This window comes from Apteryx mantelli, chromosome 1, assembly GCF_036417845.1.
Source record: "Apteryx mantelli isolate bAptMan1 chromosome 1, bAptMan1.hap1, whole genome shotgun sequence".
In the NCBI taxonomy this organism is placed as follows: domain Eukaryota; kingdom Metazoa; phylum Chordata; class Aves; order Apterygiformes; family Apterygidae; genus Apteryx; species Apteryx mantelli.
Window position 1 is genome coordinate 94050344 of NC_089978.1, and position 17608 is coordinate 94067951.

At 37.3% G+C, this 17608-nt stretch overlaps 1 protein-coding gene across 1 annotated transcript in view; it reads right to left on the bottom strand.

Moving 5' to 3' along the window:
- The window catches only part of DMD (dystrophin), a 1189181-nt gene that overhangs the window by 1067420 nt on the left and 104153 nt on the right, over positions 1–17608 (bottom strand). Inside the window, exon 2 of the mRNA XM_067297573.1 lies at positions 1689–1750. Within this exon, the coding sequence (XP_067153674.1) occupies positions 1689–1750 (62 nt within the window). The remainder of the gene's footprint in view (positions 1–1688; positions 1751–17608) is intronic.

The following is a 17608-nucleotide window of genomic DNA, read 5'->3' on the forward strand; positions in this document are numbered from 1 at the left end:
ATCTAAAGATCAATTTTATTTTTTTTTCCCCCATGGGACTGATAGCTGACATTATAAAAGACACCATCCAAAACCAGGTGACACACATGGCAGAGGTTGCATTTTCTAAACCTTTCATAATCCTTGTGGCTCTCTTGTGGAGCTGTTCCAGGTTTCCTCAGTAGATACAAGCTTTGCTATTCCATAAAGCAATCATTTTCGAGCAAGCAACGCTAAGGAACATCACATTTTCTTTAAGTATAGAAGCCACAATTTCTCTTAGCTTTCTGTGACCACTGCTACACTCCTAACCAGGCCTAATTAGCAATACATTTCAAATTAGCTTAGATCTGATGGCCACTGCTCTGACTATTTCTGTGTATATGGAGCACCAAACTAGACTGCCAAGTAAAATAAAATAATTACATCTTTCATCCTCTAACACTTCCATTACCACAACCATAATAAATTTGCCTTTTTCTCCCTCAGTAGTACCATGTTGCTGACTCATTTTGTTTGTGATTCACCACACTCTCCAGAGCTTTGCTTTGCTTTATTATTGCCAGCCCGCTTATCTTTCATTTAATACGCATACATTTTACTTCTGTCCTAAATATAATACTTTGCACTTGTCCCATATTTCATCGATCAATGTGAGATCATTTCTTCATGATTATATTTCATCCTGTTCCCATCCTCCAAAGTCCTGGCCATCTCTCCTACACAGATGCTGAACACAAAAATGTGTCATCTCTAAATCACTTGAATCACTGTTAGAAAATACTCCAGATCCATGGAAAAATCCTGTGGGACTCCGTGTTTGTTTTAATCACTGAAAAGCATGTTTTTCAACATTATGGTGGTCACATTCAGACCATCTTACTCCTCCTTTTTAATGAGGAGAATCAGATCAGACATTATTAAAAGTATGACTAAGCACAAGCTATAATACTACACTACTATTTCATTATTGTCTAGTTAGTAGGCCAATTATTCCCCAGCACATAACAGATTATTGGGTTGATATACTTTATTAATGGCAATTCTAGGTTGGTAATTATCCTCTAGGAACTTCAAAAAGGGTTATTCAAATTAATAATTTGATCTCAAATTTTCCTGACTATTAAAGACAAAGTTACTGGATACTGCCAGGGGTTCTCCTTTAAGTAAGTTAGTTAGTTGTCCTTTTCTCTGGTATATCTGAGGTCTTTACCATTCTCTAAGAGTTCACACAGACAACTATTTCAAAACTTTATTACAATAGATTTTTATCATTTGCTGACTTGATCACACCTCTTATCTTTTATCTTGCCCCTCTCCCTCTAATTCAGCTATTTTGTTAAATTTGTGATTGGAATTAGAAACTAGAAAAGACAGGCCCAACAGAAGAAACTCCTCTGTGCACTGGGAACATAACAAAGGAGCCCAGCAAATAGTAACATATTTGCATTACCAGTTTGAAGAAAAGCAAAGTAAATCTAGGCAGAGAGCTGTCCAACAAGACGCTGGATTCTTACATTTCAATTTCTACTGAATTCAAGGAAATAGGACTTCTGCTTTTTTTCCTAATAAATCAGTCAACTGCATTAAGCAACACCTGAAACTTACCACTGTTATTTTAGAAATTAAGCCTCAGTTGAAGAACATAAACTTTTTGAAAAATATACAAAACAGATTTTGGTTTATAAGTGAGAAATGTATTTAATTACCTTAGCAAACTGTGCATTTATCCATTTTGTGAATGTTTTCTTTTGAACATCTTCTCGTTCATCTGCCAGAGAAAAGTAAAGCACTTCATTAGAATTATTCAACAAAACATCACAGTATCATGGATTAAAGCTTCAGTCTTGATTGCAGTGAAGCTACTACTGCTAATTTAAACTCAGGCAGGGCACCTATTTGGATGTATTCCGTCTTTGGCAGTAACACCAATGTATCTTTCAAAGCCTACAACTTCCCTTTCACAGTCATGGTTTGGAAATGAGGTCTATATCCTTGGGTCATCTCGCTCATTCTGTGGGATTCTTACTCTTCTGGAAGGTAACATGTTGCAGTAGTATATAAAATAATCTGTTAAAATTTTTAATTGCATGCAGTTATAAGAAGCATGTTACCAAATGGCTGTGGAAGCAGGAAACTGTTCTACTAGATTAATAAAAAAAAAAAAAAGTACTTGAAATTGCAAGCTTATTTGCACGTCCTCAAATATCTTGCTGAGATAAAGCCTTTTTGACCACAGTGCTAGGTCTTCATTGGCAGCCCCCTTTTTTTTCTGTCTTTCAGCTATTTACACTTTACAGTTTGTGATATATATTTCCTCCAGTGGAAAACAAAGAAACAGAAAAAACCCCCCCACACATTTGATGGCAATACATCAAAGTCTTTCTCAATTCTTTAATACAAAAAGGATTGTAGAGGGAAATGAATTATTTCAGACCTTGATTTCTGTACCTAAGTCATGAATATAGTCTTGCTACAGACTGGAACTGGACACACAAAGGTAGAATTCTGATATATTTTATGGAGAAAATGAAAGATGTCTTCATCTTAGAATCTAATAACTGTTTTCTCAAAAAAATCTATTAGGCATCATCCCTGAAATAATACAGAAAGCCGATCACTTTGTATGGCAATGTCAAACCAAACTGAAACTTAAGGGCAAATGTAGAAAAGGCTGCAAAATGCTTACACTAAAATAAAGTTCAGTCAATGCTACCTGTCTTTTGGTTTGCAGTAAAATCCTCCATGCTTCTTAAATAAAAAAGGATATTAAATTCCCATCTGAAATGTTCAGCAATTAATAATTTTAATGGATTCAGCTGAATTTGAAAGACAGATATGGATGAACTACATGAGAAATGCACACCATTAATAATGCACTCTGCTTTCCATCCCTCCACCCCTCCCAGGAGACAAGCCAAGGCAAATCCTTGTGATACAAGTGTATCTTTTGTTCTTAAAACCTCACCTCAATAGTAGATTTACACTGTCTTTTCTGAAGAATGTTTTTCATTTTCAACAATACAGTATACTTATGAAAAAATAATATTAGATATTGCAAAGCTACTATTTGATTACAAAAGCTTTTGCATGCAGGAAGAAGCATGTTTTAATTGGTTTCAGATGATCATGAATGAAAAGATTTGCAATAGGTCTTCAAGGCACTGAGGCTTCTGACAGGGAAATTGGAAGTGAATTTAAGATAGCATTTTCAATTTATCTTTACATTTTTACTATATTTTTAGAAAATCAGTGCAATTTCTTATTACCATTAGTATATTCTATTTGTTTCTGCACGTGCAAATTAACTGCCTGTTGCTGAGTAGCAAATACATAGTACACATAGAAGTATAAAGCGACACAGTATTACCTGTCAAGATAGCCTTACTACAAAAGAAAATTTTGTAGCGTAAAGCAATGATAAATAGGGGTGTTTTTCCTGATATTTGAAAGGTAGTCTAGTCATATTACCATTTTCAATATCCTTAAAATCTCAGAACATATTTAAAAAACAGAAGCACAGACTTTCAAATAAGAAACAGCGTTTCCAAGACAGAATGAAGCAATCTTTAAATTTTCTAGCTGTGTCAAATGCCCTCTACATTATCCAAATCCACTGAATAATTTCTTTATGCTTTTCAGGGACAAGCATTATCACTATAGTGTGTGTTTTAAAAATGACTAACTTTCCATTTATATATACGCTAATTTTAAGCATAGGCGTCTGCACAATTATTTGTGAATTTAATATAGGGTAACATTTTATTTGGATAAAAAAAAAACTTATATATTATTCCTGCTCGAACTTTACCAGTGTCTCACTGGACAGGTTAAAACAAGAACTGTTTAGTCTCACATCTCAATAAAGCTTATGTCTGAAGGCGTTTGGCACTGCATGGTGTGCAGAAGACCAAATGAATCTACAACTGGTTTTGCCCATCTCTTTTGGGAACAGAGTATAATGCTGTTGGAAACATGTCATAAAAGCCAGAGATGATAAAGGCAGATATTATATGCATTCCACCACTAATACAAGAGTATTTGCTATAATAAACTTACTAGAGTTCTCCCTGTTTTATTGCTATCTATCCCAAATAATGCTGCTTGCTTCATCCCTTGGATGAAAGTTTATTTGAAATATTTGAATAGCTAGAGGTCCATCAAAAAGCAACAGCACATGGAAAAGACACATGCTTTTGGTAATAAATGATGCTAAATAGCCATTTAAGATTTTACTTTTCCCCTGACAAGTATTACTTTCCTCTTTGCTGCTTATTATACAAGTTTTAATTTCTTCCAGGCACCTAGATGGGAGAAGGAAGATACACAGTGTTGGTGCCAGATATATATTTAATCTGGTGTTCTATTACAATATTCTTCAGCAACCTAATATAATATATTAGATATTTAAATAACTAGCTATTATTTCTGTTGAATCATCTCTGAATAAAATTCCAAACAAAACCTTAAAATGGTGTAGAAGGAGAACATGTGGGATTTAACAGGGAAAAGGAAAGAGGCAAAAACACCTACCTGTCATTTTATGTCTAAATTTAATCTCTTTTCTACCCCAGGCTATGGTATAGCATATTCAGTAATAGTGTTAGTTTTCCACAAAAATATATGCAAGATACTGAACTGCTAATCAGAGATTAATTAACGTCCATTGAGCTAATAAAAAACAGGGTTTCCAGAGGAAAATGAGAATTAAACCAGCAATCTGAATTTCTCTGAAGCTTTCTCAGAGTTCAGGAATGCTCTGCCACCTTTGCAAATACCAATCTATTCCACTGGTGTTATCTTTTACATAGAGATCATTTCGAACACTTTTGATCTCCAGGTGCTTGCTCTGACAAGTTTATACCACAGCGATTTGTAAGTGGCAGCCCACCTCCGTAACCTAAAAAAGAACCAATCTTTTTGTTAATATATGTCATGATTTCCCCACGATAAGCATATATATTTTCTAAGATGTTCTCCTTGCTCAGATTTATGGATTGAATACTAGACGTGGAAGCGAAATGGCATTTGTCTGGGTGCAGAAGAAAAGTGCCAGTACCACCGTGTTTACAGCAGATCCTTCAGCAGCAGGCAGCTGACCGCCCTTGCAGGGGGCTTTGCTCCAAGGCAAGAGGGATGATGGTGAGGCCGGGCAGGCAATGCCTGCCTTTGCTCGCTCAAGGTGATATAGCACATCTGCTTCTCTCTTTTCTTTCAAGCTGGAAGTATTCCAGGATAGCCCACTGTCACTGCACGGGAAAATCTGGACATGAAACACTGCGCGGATTCTGAATCCCTTCCCCACGCTGATGACGCAGGCATTCCCCACAGCGAAAATACAGGCTACGCGTTTGTCAGACTGCCACGCATACACTGGAAGGAAACAGGCTCACCCTCCGCCAGATAAGACACCTTCCAGAAAGGAAGAAAAGTAGATACTGACCCATGACACTGATCCGATTTCCCTGCCCTAGGCCATCTATTACCACTGAGCAGACCTTGTTTTCACCAGAACGCGTTTGCAACCCGATGGTACAGTTTCAGTGTATTTCAGATAGCTTTGCAACTGGTGAATGCAAACCTCTTGAATTAGCTAACTGGACATCTGACTTCAAAAGAAGTATTCGCTGAGGCTAGAGTTCATATGAAATTAGGCCGAGGAAAGAGAGGACAGTACTGACGGAGCGAGCTAATCAGCTGCCAAAGGGCAGTTCTAAGATGCAATCAGGTGACAAGGCTGATGAAGATACAAGCAGTTTGCTGGAGAATGCTTAGGAGCACGCAATCAGGAGTCAACGGAACAGAGATGCTGTTATTAATGGCAAGTGGTTACCACACAACTTCCCTAGACACTTAATGAAGTGTTTCCTATTTTCAGCCTATTATTCAAATGAAACTTCCCTGTATTTTCCGCAAAAGAAGAAAGCATTGTGTGCTTATCCCTTGTTCAAACTACACTTACTTTTCAAAAACAAAGCAACACCCAGTGAAATCCCATTTTACATAAAAATTTGCAAAATAAATGAAAAAAAACTTTTAAAAATCTAGTGAATTATAAAGACTATTCTGAAAGCATACAGCTTTGTTAAAAAATGATACAAAGCAATATTCTTAAACAGTGTAGGCTGACAAATATCACCCCGATTTTAAATGAACTAAGGTTCTGTCACATACGGTTTATATACAAAGCACATTTTTATGAAATGAGCCACTCTCCCATGGAAAACAGCATGTGGGGAAAGGAAGTTTCCACTCTTCCGTGCATCCTTCCCTACTTTTCTGGAGAATCTTCAGCCTCTCTTACTCTTAACACACCTGAATAAATACTAGTTTCCTCTTACAGACTGTAAGATTAAAACCATGTTTTTCCCAGCATCTGAATTCTGCATTCCACAGATGGTGGTGGTGGTTTCTGTTGCAAGTGGTTTAGGAAGTCTCCTCAATTACTAAAGAGTAGGTAAAGCTGTTTTTGAAAATATAGAAGACATTCAACAAAAGTGCACTGGCACATAAAGAACAGGGGAAATGAGCTGTGTTCTTAATTATTGGCTTTAATTTGAAACAAAAAAACCCTGTCTTTAAGATGGCAATAAAGACATTACATAATATAAGCAGAATATTTCAGTCACTGCAGAGACAGGCAATGATGGGAGGTTTGGTTTGCGACAGAAGATTTAATGCATTTTTCGGGAAGCAGTTCCATCAAGAGCTGGAACACAAACAGGAAAGGTGGATACTTGCCTTAGTCTGTTACCTGTGCGGTCTTTAGCTGGGTTAAACAATAACTACATATCTATGTTTTGTCTACCAGGAAACCATCAGAAAAAAGAAAAATGAGAAAAAGGAAAAAAAAAAAAAAGAGTCCCTCCCATACTAGCTGGAAACTTTGAGACAATAGTGATAAGGCAGGTGTCAATTCCTTCATTCACAGCAACTGCAGGTTCATTTGAACATTGCAGTTTAGAAAATAAACCCACGAAAATTGCTATTTGATTTTCCAGCAGCCAAACAAAGCAGATGATTGAGAAAAGGCCAGGATTTGCTTCAGTCTCTGAGTGAGCGCCAGCAATGGTGGTAGCACTAGGAACAAAAAAGGCCACAGATATAGTCACATTATTGATACTCTGGTCCCATTGACTCACTCTTCTTAGACATTTACCAGCACATTGTTACAGTGCTCTGCCAGTAACTACAACTGCTGAGAAATGTTCTTTTCCCATTCTCGCTTATCTGAGGGGGAAGGAGGAAATCAATGCAATACAATGACTGAATGCTATTTGAGTGGACTAGCTTTGATTTTTAGTCTTTGAGGTCATCCAAGACATTCACAAGCTGACAGAAAACACAATAGACTGCTTTGAAAGACAGCCAATGATTTTGAGTCTATTGCTTATGTAAGGCAATATATAACATGCAATTCATTGTCCATCTTCCATAAATATAGGGATGAGCAGCATGTTGGCTTTATCTGAATACTGCTAAAGTTCCCAGTTCCCTGAGCTACCCTTTGAGATTTTACTGTGGAACCTGAGTCAAATCACCATAATCAGACAATCTCAGGCTGCTCAAAACACTGATGAACCTATTCAAAAGCTCAGAACAAATGGCAGACTTCAGCATCCAGGATACCCTTGTTAATATTAAAAAAGAAAAAAAAAAGCCAAGCTTAGTCCTCCCAGAAATAGTATGATATCAACATCTTCTGAGGACACTTGGTAAAATTCAAGTGAAATTTTAGGAAAGGCGTGTGGGTATTGCCATACTGAAAAAAGGTTAATCTCAACTCAGCTCCCCCCTTCTTCAAGCACAGGCATTCAGAGAAAGGGATTGTATCTGCTGCTTGACCACATCCACAGGACTGCTACTAACGTCATTTTATAATGTCAGATTACATCATTTTATAATGTCATAACATCAGATTACATCCTAGCGTGGGAAAGCCTTATATTTTTCTCATTTCATTATGTTAGCTGGAACTGTTCTCTCATTATAAAAAATTAAGGAAAATTCCTTCCTGACTTTTTTGCTCTTTTTTAAATCTTTAAGAAATTACAACTGTTTATATAAAGGTTACAGTCTTCTGGCCAGCTTAGCCTAATTAGTTATATGGGGAAAAACATTGAGGGCTTCTGAGGACCAGTAAGGAGCAGGAAGTCACGGGGAAGAGAAAAGAGAAGTGGACACACAGGATAGAAAATGCAATGGCTGTCGGCGTAGCACATACAGGGAAAAAAGGGGGGGGGGTGAAAAAGAAAGCGAGAGCAGGAACGTGCAGAGCACTCATCCCTGGTTTTGGTGTAAAAAAAGTGAAAAAAGTATGGGGAATTAGAAACAAAGGTGGGATGGGAAGAGAGGATGAGTGCGTTTTCTTTCTGGAAAGACAGACGGACGAGGCACAGAACCTCGGGCAGCGGTAGCCGTGGCTATATCCACGAGTACCAGGCTGCACTAATGAGGTATAAGCAAGTCCTAGAACTGTAAGGGACAGCTGTGAAATGTAAACTGCGATAGAGGTGCAGAGAATTTCATGCGACTTTCTGCATGTGTAAATACCCACTGTATAAAACAAAACAAATACAAAATGAAACAAAAAATCCCACATTTCTCAGCCCTTTTTCCTGAATAAAAAGCAGCAGGTGCAACTCCCAGTACAACAGCTAGAGCGCAATTCCAAAAAACAAAAACAAAAACAAAACCCCCCAAAAAACAAAAAAACAGGATTTTGGTTCACGTTTCCAGAACATTACAAGTATACACAACTTGGGGTATTCAGTTGTGATTCATACGCTGGTAATGGTGTTCCCACCAGCTGGTCTAGTCCCTCTCTGGTCTAACACACCCACACTATTCGGGCACTGATTGCACATGGCCATGTTGATGGATCTGGCACTGGGGAAGGGGCAGAGCTGCTAATAGGGCAGTGCCCTTTCTGAAGGCCTCCATAGGCTGGTCATGGTTTTCTTGTGGGCTAGTTAAGTCGGTTAAGTTGATGACTTGGCTGTTCAGCTTGCAAAAGAAGTACAGAAACCACAGATGGTTTGACTCACGCTCCACCAAAAATACCCTAGTCTCCTAGTTATTGACAGCTTTGTGAACACAGCTTTGCTTTTTCTGTTTATTGGCTTCCCTTTATTCTTTTCTAAGCAGCAGTCATATCAGATCCAGGAAATTCTTCCCAAAGAAACATCTCTCCACCCTAATAATAATAATAATAATAATAATAATGAATTTGATGCTTAAAAGGGAAGGAGGAGTTTAGTTCATAACATAAATTACCTTTCTGTGGATATATAAAATTATTCATTTGGATATTCAGCTTTGTATGAACAATGTCCATTTTATTGTCTATTTTTCAATGTCACATACATATATTGATATGTGAAAGCTAGGCCTAGTAATGTTAATAAAGTACATGCTATTTTAGGATCATGCCATCACAGTAATAGTATTTGCTGAACACTGTAAATGGTATCTTACACCTTAAAATGAGGTTACATGTTTTCTTTCACTCAAATCCCTGTAATGTTTAGAAGCAGTATATCAAATGAATGGGAAAACCACTGTATCTTGCAGAATATCGTATGAATGAACTGTATTATCAGCTTTTCTGTAGTCATGCACCAAAGAAATTGTGTTGCCAGCACTTCTGAATATCTTGAAAAAAATACTAATAAAGATGATCTAAAGACTTTTTTTTTCAAAGCAACAAAACAAAATGTGCTTGAAAGCTAGGTCTGTTTATTGCTGCAAACCACTCTAAAATCATTAAAAATTCACTTTAGGAAATATGGAGATGGTTACCAGTGTTACCAAAAAGTGCAAGAAATGTAGGAGGCTGTTGACAGATACTCACCTCATCTTGCCAAATGAGTACATTTGGGGAAAATATTTTAGTATTTCCAATCTGATGGATTCTTTTGAATAGAAAGTTTAATTTCTTTTCCTATTTACAGATGGCACCAGTTACATCCTGTTGATGTAGCATGTCAACAGGTATACCTTTTGCTATGTAGACTTTCCTGAAATTGTACATAAAACCTATTACAACTCGACAACCCAAAGCTGCAGTTTTCACCACAGCCGATGAAAGACACTTTGGCCCCCTCAACTCCCAAGGGCGACTAAGGACTTGAAAGGTCAGTTAACACAGGTCACACTCAGCTCTGCGAATGACAGAGAAGAAGTATGTATAAGGAAATAAGCTGCTGCTGAGTCCAACCCCGGTTGTTAGTTTGACCTTGACAAAAGGGTAGAAGCTTACTGATGTTTTAAAGAAATGGATTTACCTTGTTTGAAGGAGTGGCTAGACACGATAAACAAATGAGTAAGTCTCAAATGTATTAACTTATTTTTAACCCTGCTAGTCCCTTCCCACAGAAAACTGGAAGAGCTAGCAGAAGAGAGAGAGAGAAACCGAAGGAAAGGAAAGCTGACACAGCTGGGATGGAGCTGTGCCCAGCCAGGTAGTGTGGCAATAGCCGTCCTTTGACAGCCCCAACACGTGGAAATCCTCATCAGCTAACCAGTAATAAAGTCATTCTGTGTACTGTACCAGGGCTGGATAAAAAACAGTGCCTGTCGTGACGACACAGCAAAAATGCTGGCACTCGCCTGTACCAGTGATCTGAGAATTGCCGAGACGAATTCAAAGGGAAAGCAAGGTCTCTCAACGCTGCTAGCATCACCCGTCCTGCTCTAAGCTAGCAACCCGAACATTATAAATGTTTCGGTCGGAGCTGTGTGAAAAGTTACTTATGTGAAAACAGCAGCACTGACAAATTGTGTATTTCAGCAATGTCACAAAAAAACACAAAATAAGAAACATTTCTAGACTTTAAATGGCTGGAGCCTTCATGCTTTTAACCAGGGAAATCGTTACACACAAGGTGAGGATGAAAACTGTGATACAGGAGCCACATCAAAGAGTGAATTCTGCCTGCCAGGATACAGGTAGGCGGCTTCTTGTTTTTTTCCTGTTTCTTTCATTTCCTAATTTTGGAGGGCTGATCCCCATTCAGCAGCCAACCCTAGAGTAAGCTGTCACAGGGACAACATGTAGGAGTATTATTATACTAGAAAAGAATAATAAAAAAAACAAGGTTATGTAACTAAATAGATAAGATTACCCATAATGTTCACATTTGTAGCATTATGGAAAAATATCCAATTATTCTTGTTTTGTTCAGAAAGCAGAATAGATAAATGAGTGGTGTCAGACTGATGTCTTTCCATAACCAGAGGTTTTTATCTTCTAGATTTTTATTTACGTTAGACTACAAACACGAAAGGACAAGGGACCATGGGAAGTAAGGCTTATTCATGATCTAGTCAGAGACAGCATACATCAAAAAGGGAAAATAAGAGGCCACAAACTTTCTGAATGATAATCTGCTAGTGTCTGTGTCTTAGTGTCTGCTAATAACAAATGAATCTGAAAGAAGCACCAGGATTTAAAATAGGTAATCAGAGTCCAAAATATGAAAATAGTACCTAGTGTCTCACACAAGCTTCCTATGTAAAAATAAAATTACTGCACTGTTTTCAGCAAATGCCACCTAGTGATACATACTTGCAAAACTTGGAAGCTCTTTAATTTTTATGTACTTTCATACAAATTTTTCGATTTGCTTTCAAAAGAAATCAGACATGCCTTACATGGTCTTAAGCCTTCAAAACTCATGTCATACACATTGAGAACACAGAGCCACCTGTGCGTAGCTGCCATCCTGCTATGGACACCAATACATCGAGGAGCAACATTTATTTCTGTTTGCATTAGAATATTCATTACAAATAATCATGCTAAGTACACACTGGTGGCTAATATTCGTCAGTCATATTTCAAGTCGCTTTCTATTCCTCTGTCAAAACCCATTAGAGAACAGGCTGTTCTAGTCTGCTTGAGCGACTGCTGTCTACTTTATTTCCTCTGACCCAATTAGTGTTGGAGTTAATTAGTATAATCTGCCACTGCCACTTGTATCAGAGAAGTTTGTTATTAATGAGACCAATGTGTTAATATGCACTTGTTTACAATAGATGCACCCTCTTCTTCCCATGAAGACACTGTCACTACAGCAAACGTGATTACATTTACTGGCCCTCAGTTATGCTCCATCTTATTATTCACCACCTGCAAAACTTTGAAAGAAAAGAAAACAGGCTTCTAAGAATAGCTGTATAAATTAAAGGTAAGTGCTCAGTGTTTTCCACTCCTGTTTTAACATTATTTGAAGCTAATGATGAGTGTGTCTAAATCAGAGTAATTTATTTCATTCACAGTGAACTATTAGAGATTGTATGTTGTCAAGGTTTCCTGGCATCCTCTTCCCATCTCCAAGCATTCCCCTCTCTCAAGAAGAGAAAAGAAAGGATATCCAAAGAGTAAGATGAAACATTAAAAAACAAAGAAAAAATATTGCTATTGATCAATTGAGACAGGGAAAAAAAAGCAAGCTAATTGAACTGAATTCCTCTGAAACTCTTCCAGTTTCACAGCTATTTCTGCACCTTTCATAATAGCTCAATTTGTACAAGTGACTGTGAAGGAGCTTTAATTTTCACAAATATATACAATAGGATCTGAGTGTTTAATAAATTGGTATACTAGGTATGCTTGTCTTGTACTGCCCTACATTTGGAAAAACTGTGACTATTTCATGCAGGTGATGGATCGCACAAATTAGATAACATAGCCTACATATCTGTGCTTGATAGAAAACTTGGATTACAAAGCCTGCTAAACACTCCCCCTCCCTCCTCAACACACACACACAATTTTAAGTGCTCTTGAAAGGAAAAAAAAAAGTCATTGAATTTCTAGACCGCTGGCAAGCAACACTTCACAACCAGCCCTGATATTCACTATGGACTGGAAGCAGTGCTTCCTTCAGCTTCTTTTTGAAACTCCTTCTCATTTTTCCTTTAATAGCTTTAGTTAATGAGTGACTGTTCAGCCCCTAACACAAAGAAAAGGGAAGGAACTGCATCAAATGTCAACATTCAGAAATGTGAGCATATGTGGGGGATTTTTGTTGCCTCTTGCAGTTATTAATTTTTTGAAAAATGAAAACACAACAGAAATTAGTTTTACTCTATCACAAACATGATGATCACCATTACAAAGAAAATACTTTTCAGTATTTTTGCAGACAAAACGTATTGAGGTTAGAATTCAGCAATGTGCCCAGAGCCACCGATTCTTCCAACCCTTTTCAGGCTCCAGTGGGAATAAACAATCCCTGTATGGACCAGGCACTGTAAGCTGCAGAAATTATGCCACTGCAGACAAGAGAAGCTCTTTAGATCACATACCATCCCTGTCTATCCAGTTACACAGTCTGCAGCATTGGTTTCTGGTCCAACATTCATTCTGTCAAGTGCTGCCTGCAGAAGTAGGCAGCCTATGATGAACAGGGGAGATGTGGGGCACTTCTCTTTTCAGTCAGTTGAGCATAGGTCCCAGTTATGAACATTTTAACTCTACAGTAACTCTAAAACAATGTAGTTTGTCATGTATTGCATAACAAAGTAATAAATACACATATATAAACATACGGTTTGCAACTCTGCAGACACTGCTCACAGATTATTTTTAAGTAGTCTGAGGGAGTAACCAAAAATACTAAGGAATTATATCGTGAACCCATCTAGTGGCATTGGTACATCAGGCATCTGTTAACTCTGAATACTCAGTTCTGGGTTAGGCACGGAGTTGTCCAAATTCATCTAGACACAGGGATAAAGCACAACATCTTATACTTAAAATGCCTCTGAAATCATCGGCTGATGCACAGCGCAGACACGGAGAACTGCCCAGTGCTGGGCCTCCCCAGGGGCTCTGCTTGGCCCTTTGGCTGCTGGGCAGCTCCATGGTGCCCCCCTGCCCAAAGGGCTGCGCGCAGTTGTGGTCTCCACATCTTCGGGGGATGCAGTGGTGTTAGAGAAGGGCAATTAGAGACAGTCAAGGGGATAGAGCAGCTGCTCTATGAGGAGAGGTTACAAGAACCGGGACTCTCTACTTTGGAGAGGAGAAGGCTCAGGGGAGACAGGATGAGGCTTGAAAAGTGTGTAGGTGGCGAATAACCTGCATGTGGAATTGCTATTAAACATTTGCAGTACAAGAACTAGGGAAAACTCACTGAAATAAGAACATGTTGTTTTAAAAGAGATCAAAGAAAGTACTTCTTTACCTATTATTTAATCAGTAAGTTCAGACAGTACTATGCATCTTTTTATGAATAAATTCCCCAAATAGTTCAATGGGTCCACCATTAGAAAACATATTTCTTCTTCCCCTGCCCATACTGAACACAATTGTACTCAATACTGTACACCTGTTTTGTACACCCCCATATTTCTTTTATCTTTCCATATGCCAAAATTTGAATCGGGCTATACTTTCTTCATATACTCTTCCACTTGCACTGTGAAACTCCCTAACACAGAATTTTGAGGCCAGAAGTGTAAAAGGATTAAAGAGGGTTTTAAAAAAATCGATAAAGGAAAGGTGATCAGATGGATCTAAATCCCGTTATCCTGAGGCAGTCCTCAGCTCCAGCAGTAACTAACTGCTGACAAGCAGAAGCTGAGAGGTACCTCGTGTAAAGGACTCTTGTTTCATATTATTACTAGATAGACCTTTGGGCCAATTCAGTGCAGACCAGGATTAAGAATACTAGAAGGACTTTTATACTTTGCTCCTTTTTGAGTACGCATATCCTTTAGCACCACTCACAAAAATGTCCTTTGGCCAACCGAGCCCAAGAGCAAAAAGAATAGCACATATTTCAGAATTCTAAGAAGTGAGGAATGAGCTGGCTATCCCACCAATAATGGGTAAGGCCTAACAAATAATTTAGCAATCACATAAATAATAAGGCCTATGTTATTTTAGCACTTCTACATCACTAATTGTCAGGCATTTTTCATCAGGATCATCAGCTTGATGACAATGGCACGCGAAGGTTAAATCACTTGGATATCTAATTAGCCATCAAACACAATGTTTCTATGACATTCAGGCACCACCTAACACTAGAGCAGAATACAGAGAGTTTTTAACCAAATGCTAGCTTTGGAAATTAAAAATACTGCCATTCTTGTAATAGAACTAGTGGAAACTTTTACTGCAGGAAACTAGAGTAATAAAAACAACATGGAAAGGATTTCTAATGAATGAAAAACAACTTACAAAGGTCAAATTGATATGACTGTCAGATATTCATCAATGTAAATGGCACTTTTAAAAATCTCCTCTTCATTTCTACTTTATTTTCCAATTAAAAAGGAACTAGAGTGTATTTCAAGTCTTGAACATTTTTTTCCTCTATTCATAGTTCAGTCTTGAATGGAGAAAGGACTCTGGGAATATACAGTTCTCCATATTAAATTAATTATTCTAATATCTAAAGAGACCACTATGCCTAAAAACTCCTCCTTTTTGAATCATTTCTACTGAAATCCTACTCAAATGTAAATACCCAAAGATGTGAAGAAAGCTTAGACAGCTTCTAAATTGTGTTTGTTCACAAAATTAGGCATGCAAATATTCTGTAATATAATAAAATACACATATTTGCCTCCTGTTATGTTTTATACAGCATAAGGAACTACCCAGAACACAGACTGAACGTTTGGACTAAGAAAGTTAGCCTTACTACTAACTTAAATACAGAAAGAATTTCACCATCATTTCTCATTTCCCCCAGAAGATCAGTATGTTTGTGAGAAAATAATTTCCAGTGCTAACAGCAAAATATATTGGAAGAACTATTCTTTGGGGCAGGGAAGGAAGAGGAAGCAGTATGAATTTTAAAAGTATGTTTGTACTTTAATGTGGCTTAAATCATCATCAGGAAAAAATTAGAGAATTTTCTCTGAGTTAAAAAAGGTGTTGTTACAGAACATGTAGATATGACTTAATATTTCAACATTGTTCCTATAGAAGTGCGTTAACACAAAGATAAAACTGTAAGGTATGAGACAATCATTTCATTGACAAAAATTTCTTTAAATATTTACACACAACTAGAAGGATTTATGAGATTTCCAGACAAAACCCAACAATGAACAGTGAATAATCAGTCACAGAAACACTGACCGACTGTTCTTATTTTTATTTATTTGTTTAATGTTCTTTGTTAAATTGTTTGTAGTATTTCTCACTCTTGTTATTGGCTTGTACCGTGTGAACCTTACTCGAGACATGAGCATAACTTTGATGATGATTACAAAAACATAACATGTAATAAACACATGCGACAGTTTATCATCAGAACGTAAGTATTTTAAAAATTGAAAATGCTGATAGCCCAAGAAATGGAAACAAATTAACATCTTCCTTTCAGCTGCTGACTTATTCAAATGCAGTTGATTGAAGGAAAGCATTTAAAGGTTAGCTGCTTTTTATTTTAAAAAAGGAACAAAAATACACCTACTTTTCAATTTACTACACTGTCAAGATATTCCCCACAGCGGTCCATAGAAGTTTACTGCTCAGCTAAAATATACACACACAGAGGAACTTGCTGTATATTTTGAGTATTAAACAAACAAACACATAAATACATACATACTGCATGGAGGTGGAAAAAAAAAAGATACTTTTCAGACTTTGCAGATATTTGGCAAACAAGTTGCCCTCCTGGTTGGAAGGAGGGGGAGAAAGCAGTGCCATCGCTCGACACCATGCCTGTTGCGGGATTACTGAGTGTCATTTGTGAGGACTACGGTCTTGGCAGACCAAGCAACATAGGTTAAAATAACTGCAGAAACTATAATACTAGTGCTAAGAAATAAGCATATGATGGAATCATATCCCACCATCACTTTGTAAAGCTTAATAGTTTTCTCAAATTTGTTATTTTTCATAGAACTTTATATCTTTGAAAATTGTTCTGTGTTGCAATTTCCAATGTAACATAACAGTTACTAGGATTGCAGCGAGACTAGCAGAGAAAAATACTCCAAAGCCTCCTTTGGAGTATTTGCCTGTGTGAAATGGAAGCAGTTTATAAGTTTAAGAGTTGAGATTAGATGTTGCTTTACAGAATGATTTTTTTTTGCCCAAAACATTCCAGGTATTATGTACCCTCACATATTCTGTACAACGATATAAAGATGAAAAACTGGAGGGGAATTATTATAATTCTACAAAATTGGAATTCAGCTAGACAAACTGAGTGTTAATTAACACAGACCTTCTATGCACAGTCAGAAGACTACAGAAACAAAGACATCCACATTCAGAAGCAAATTACAAACATTAAAAAAAAAATCAAGAGGTAATTCTCAGTTGCATCTATATTCAAATTTTATGTTATTTCTATCAAGCAAAATGCTTCTTAAGTGACTAACAAAAGAACCACTTCAAATAGATATACTTCTCTCTTTTAAGTAGTAAAGTTTATGTGAGTAGTTTTGACCTCCAGATGTATCAGAGCTCTGTGACTGATTAGGAGTGTGATAGGAGCAAAATGACCAAGTATATGATTTTAATTTGTACAAGTGTTCAAGCAGCAACAAGTGTCTATAATACTGATATGCTAACGTAGCTCTCTATATACTTCCGAAAGTGACACATACATCCAATGATTTTTGATTACTTTTATTAAACCCTTCAAGCTTA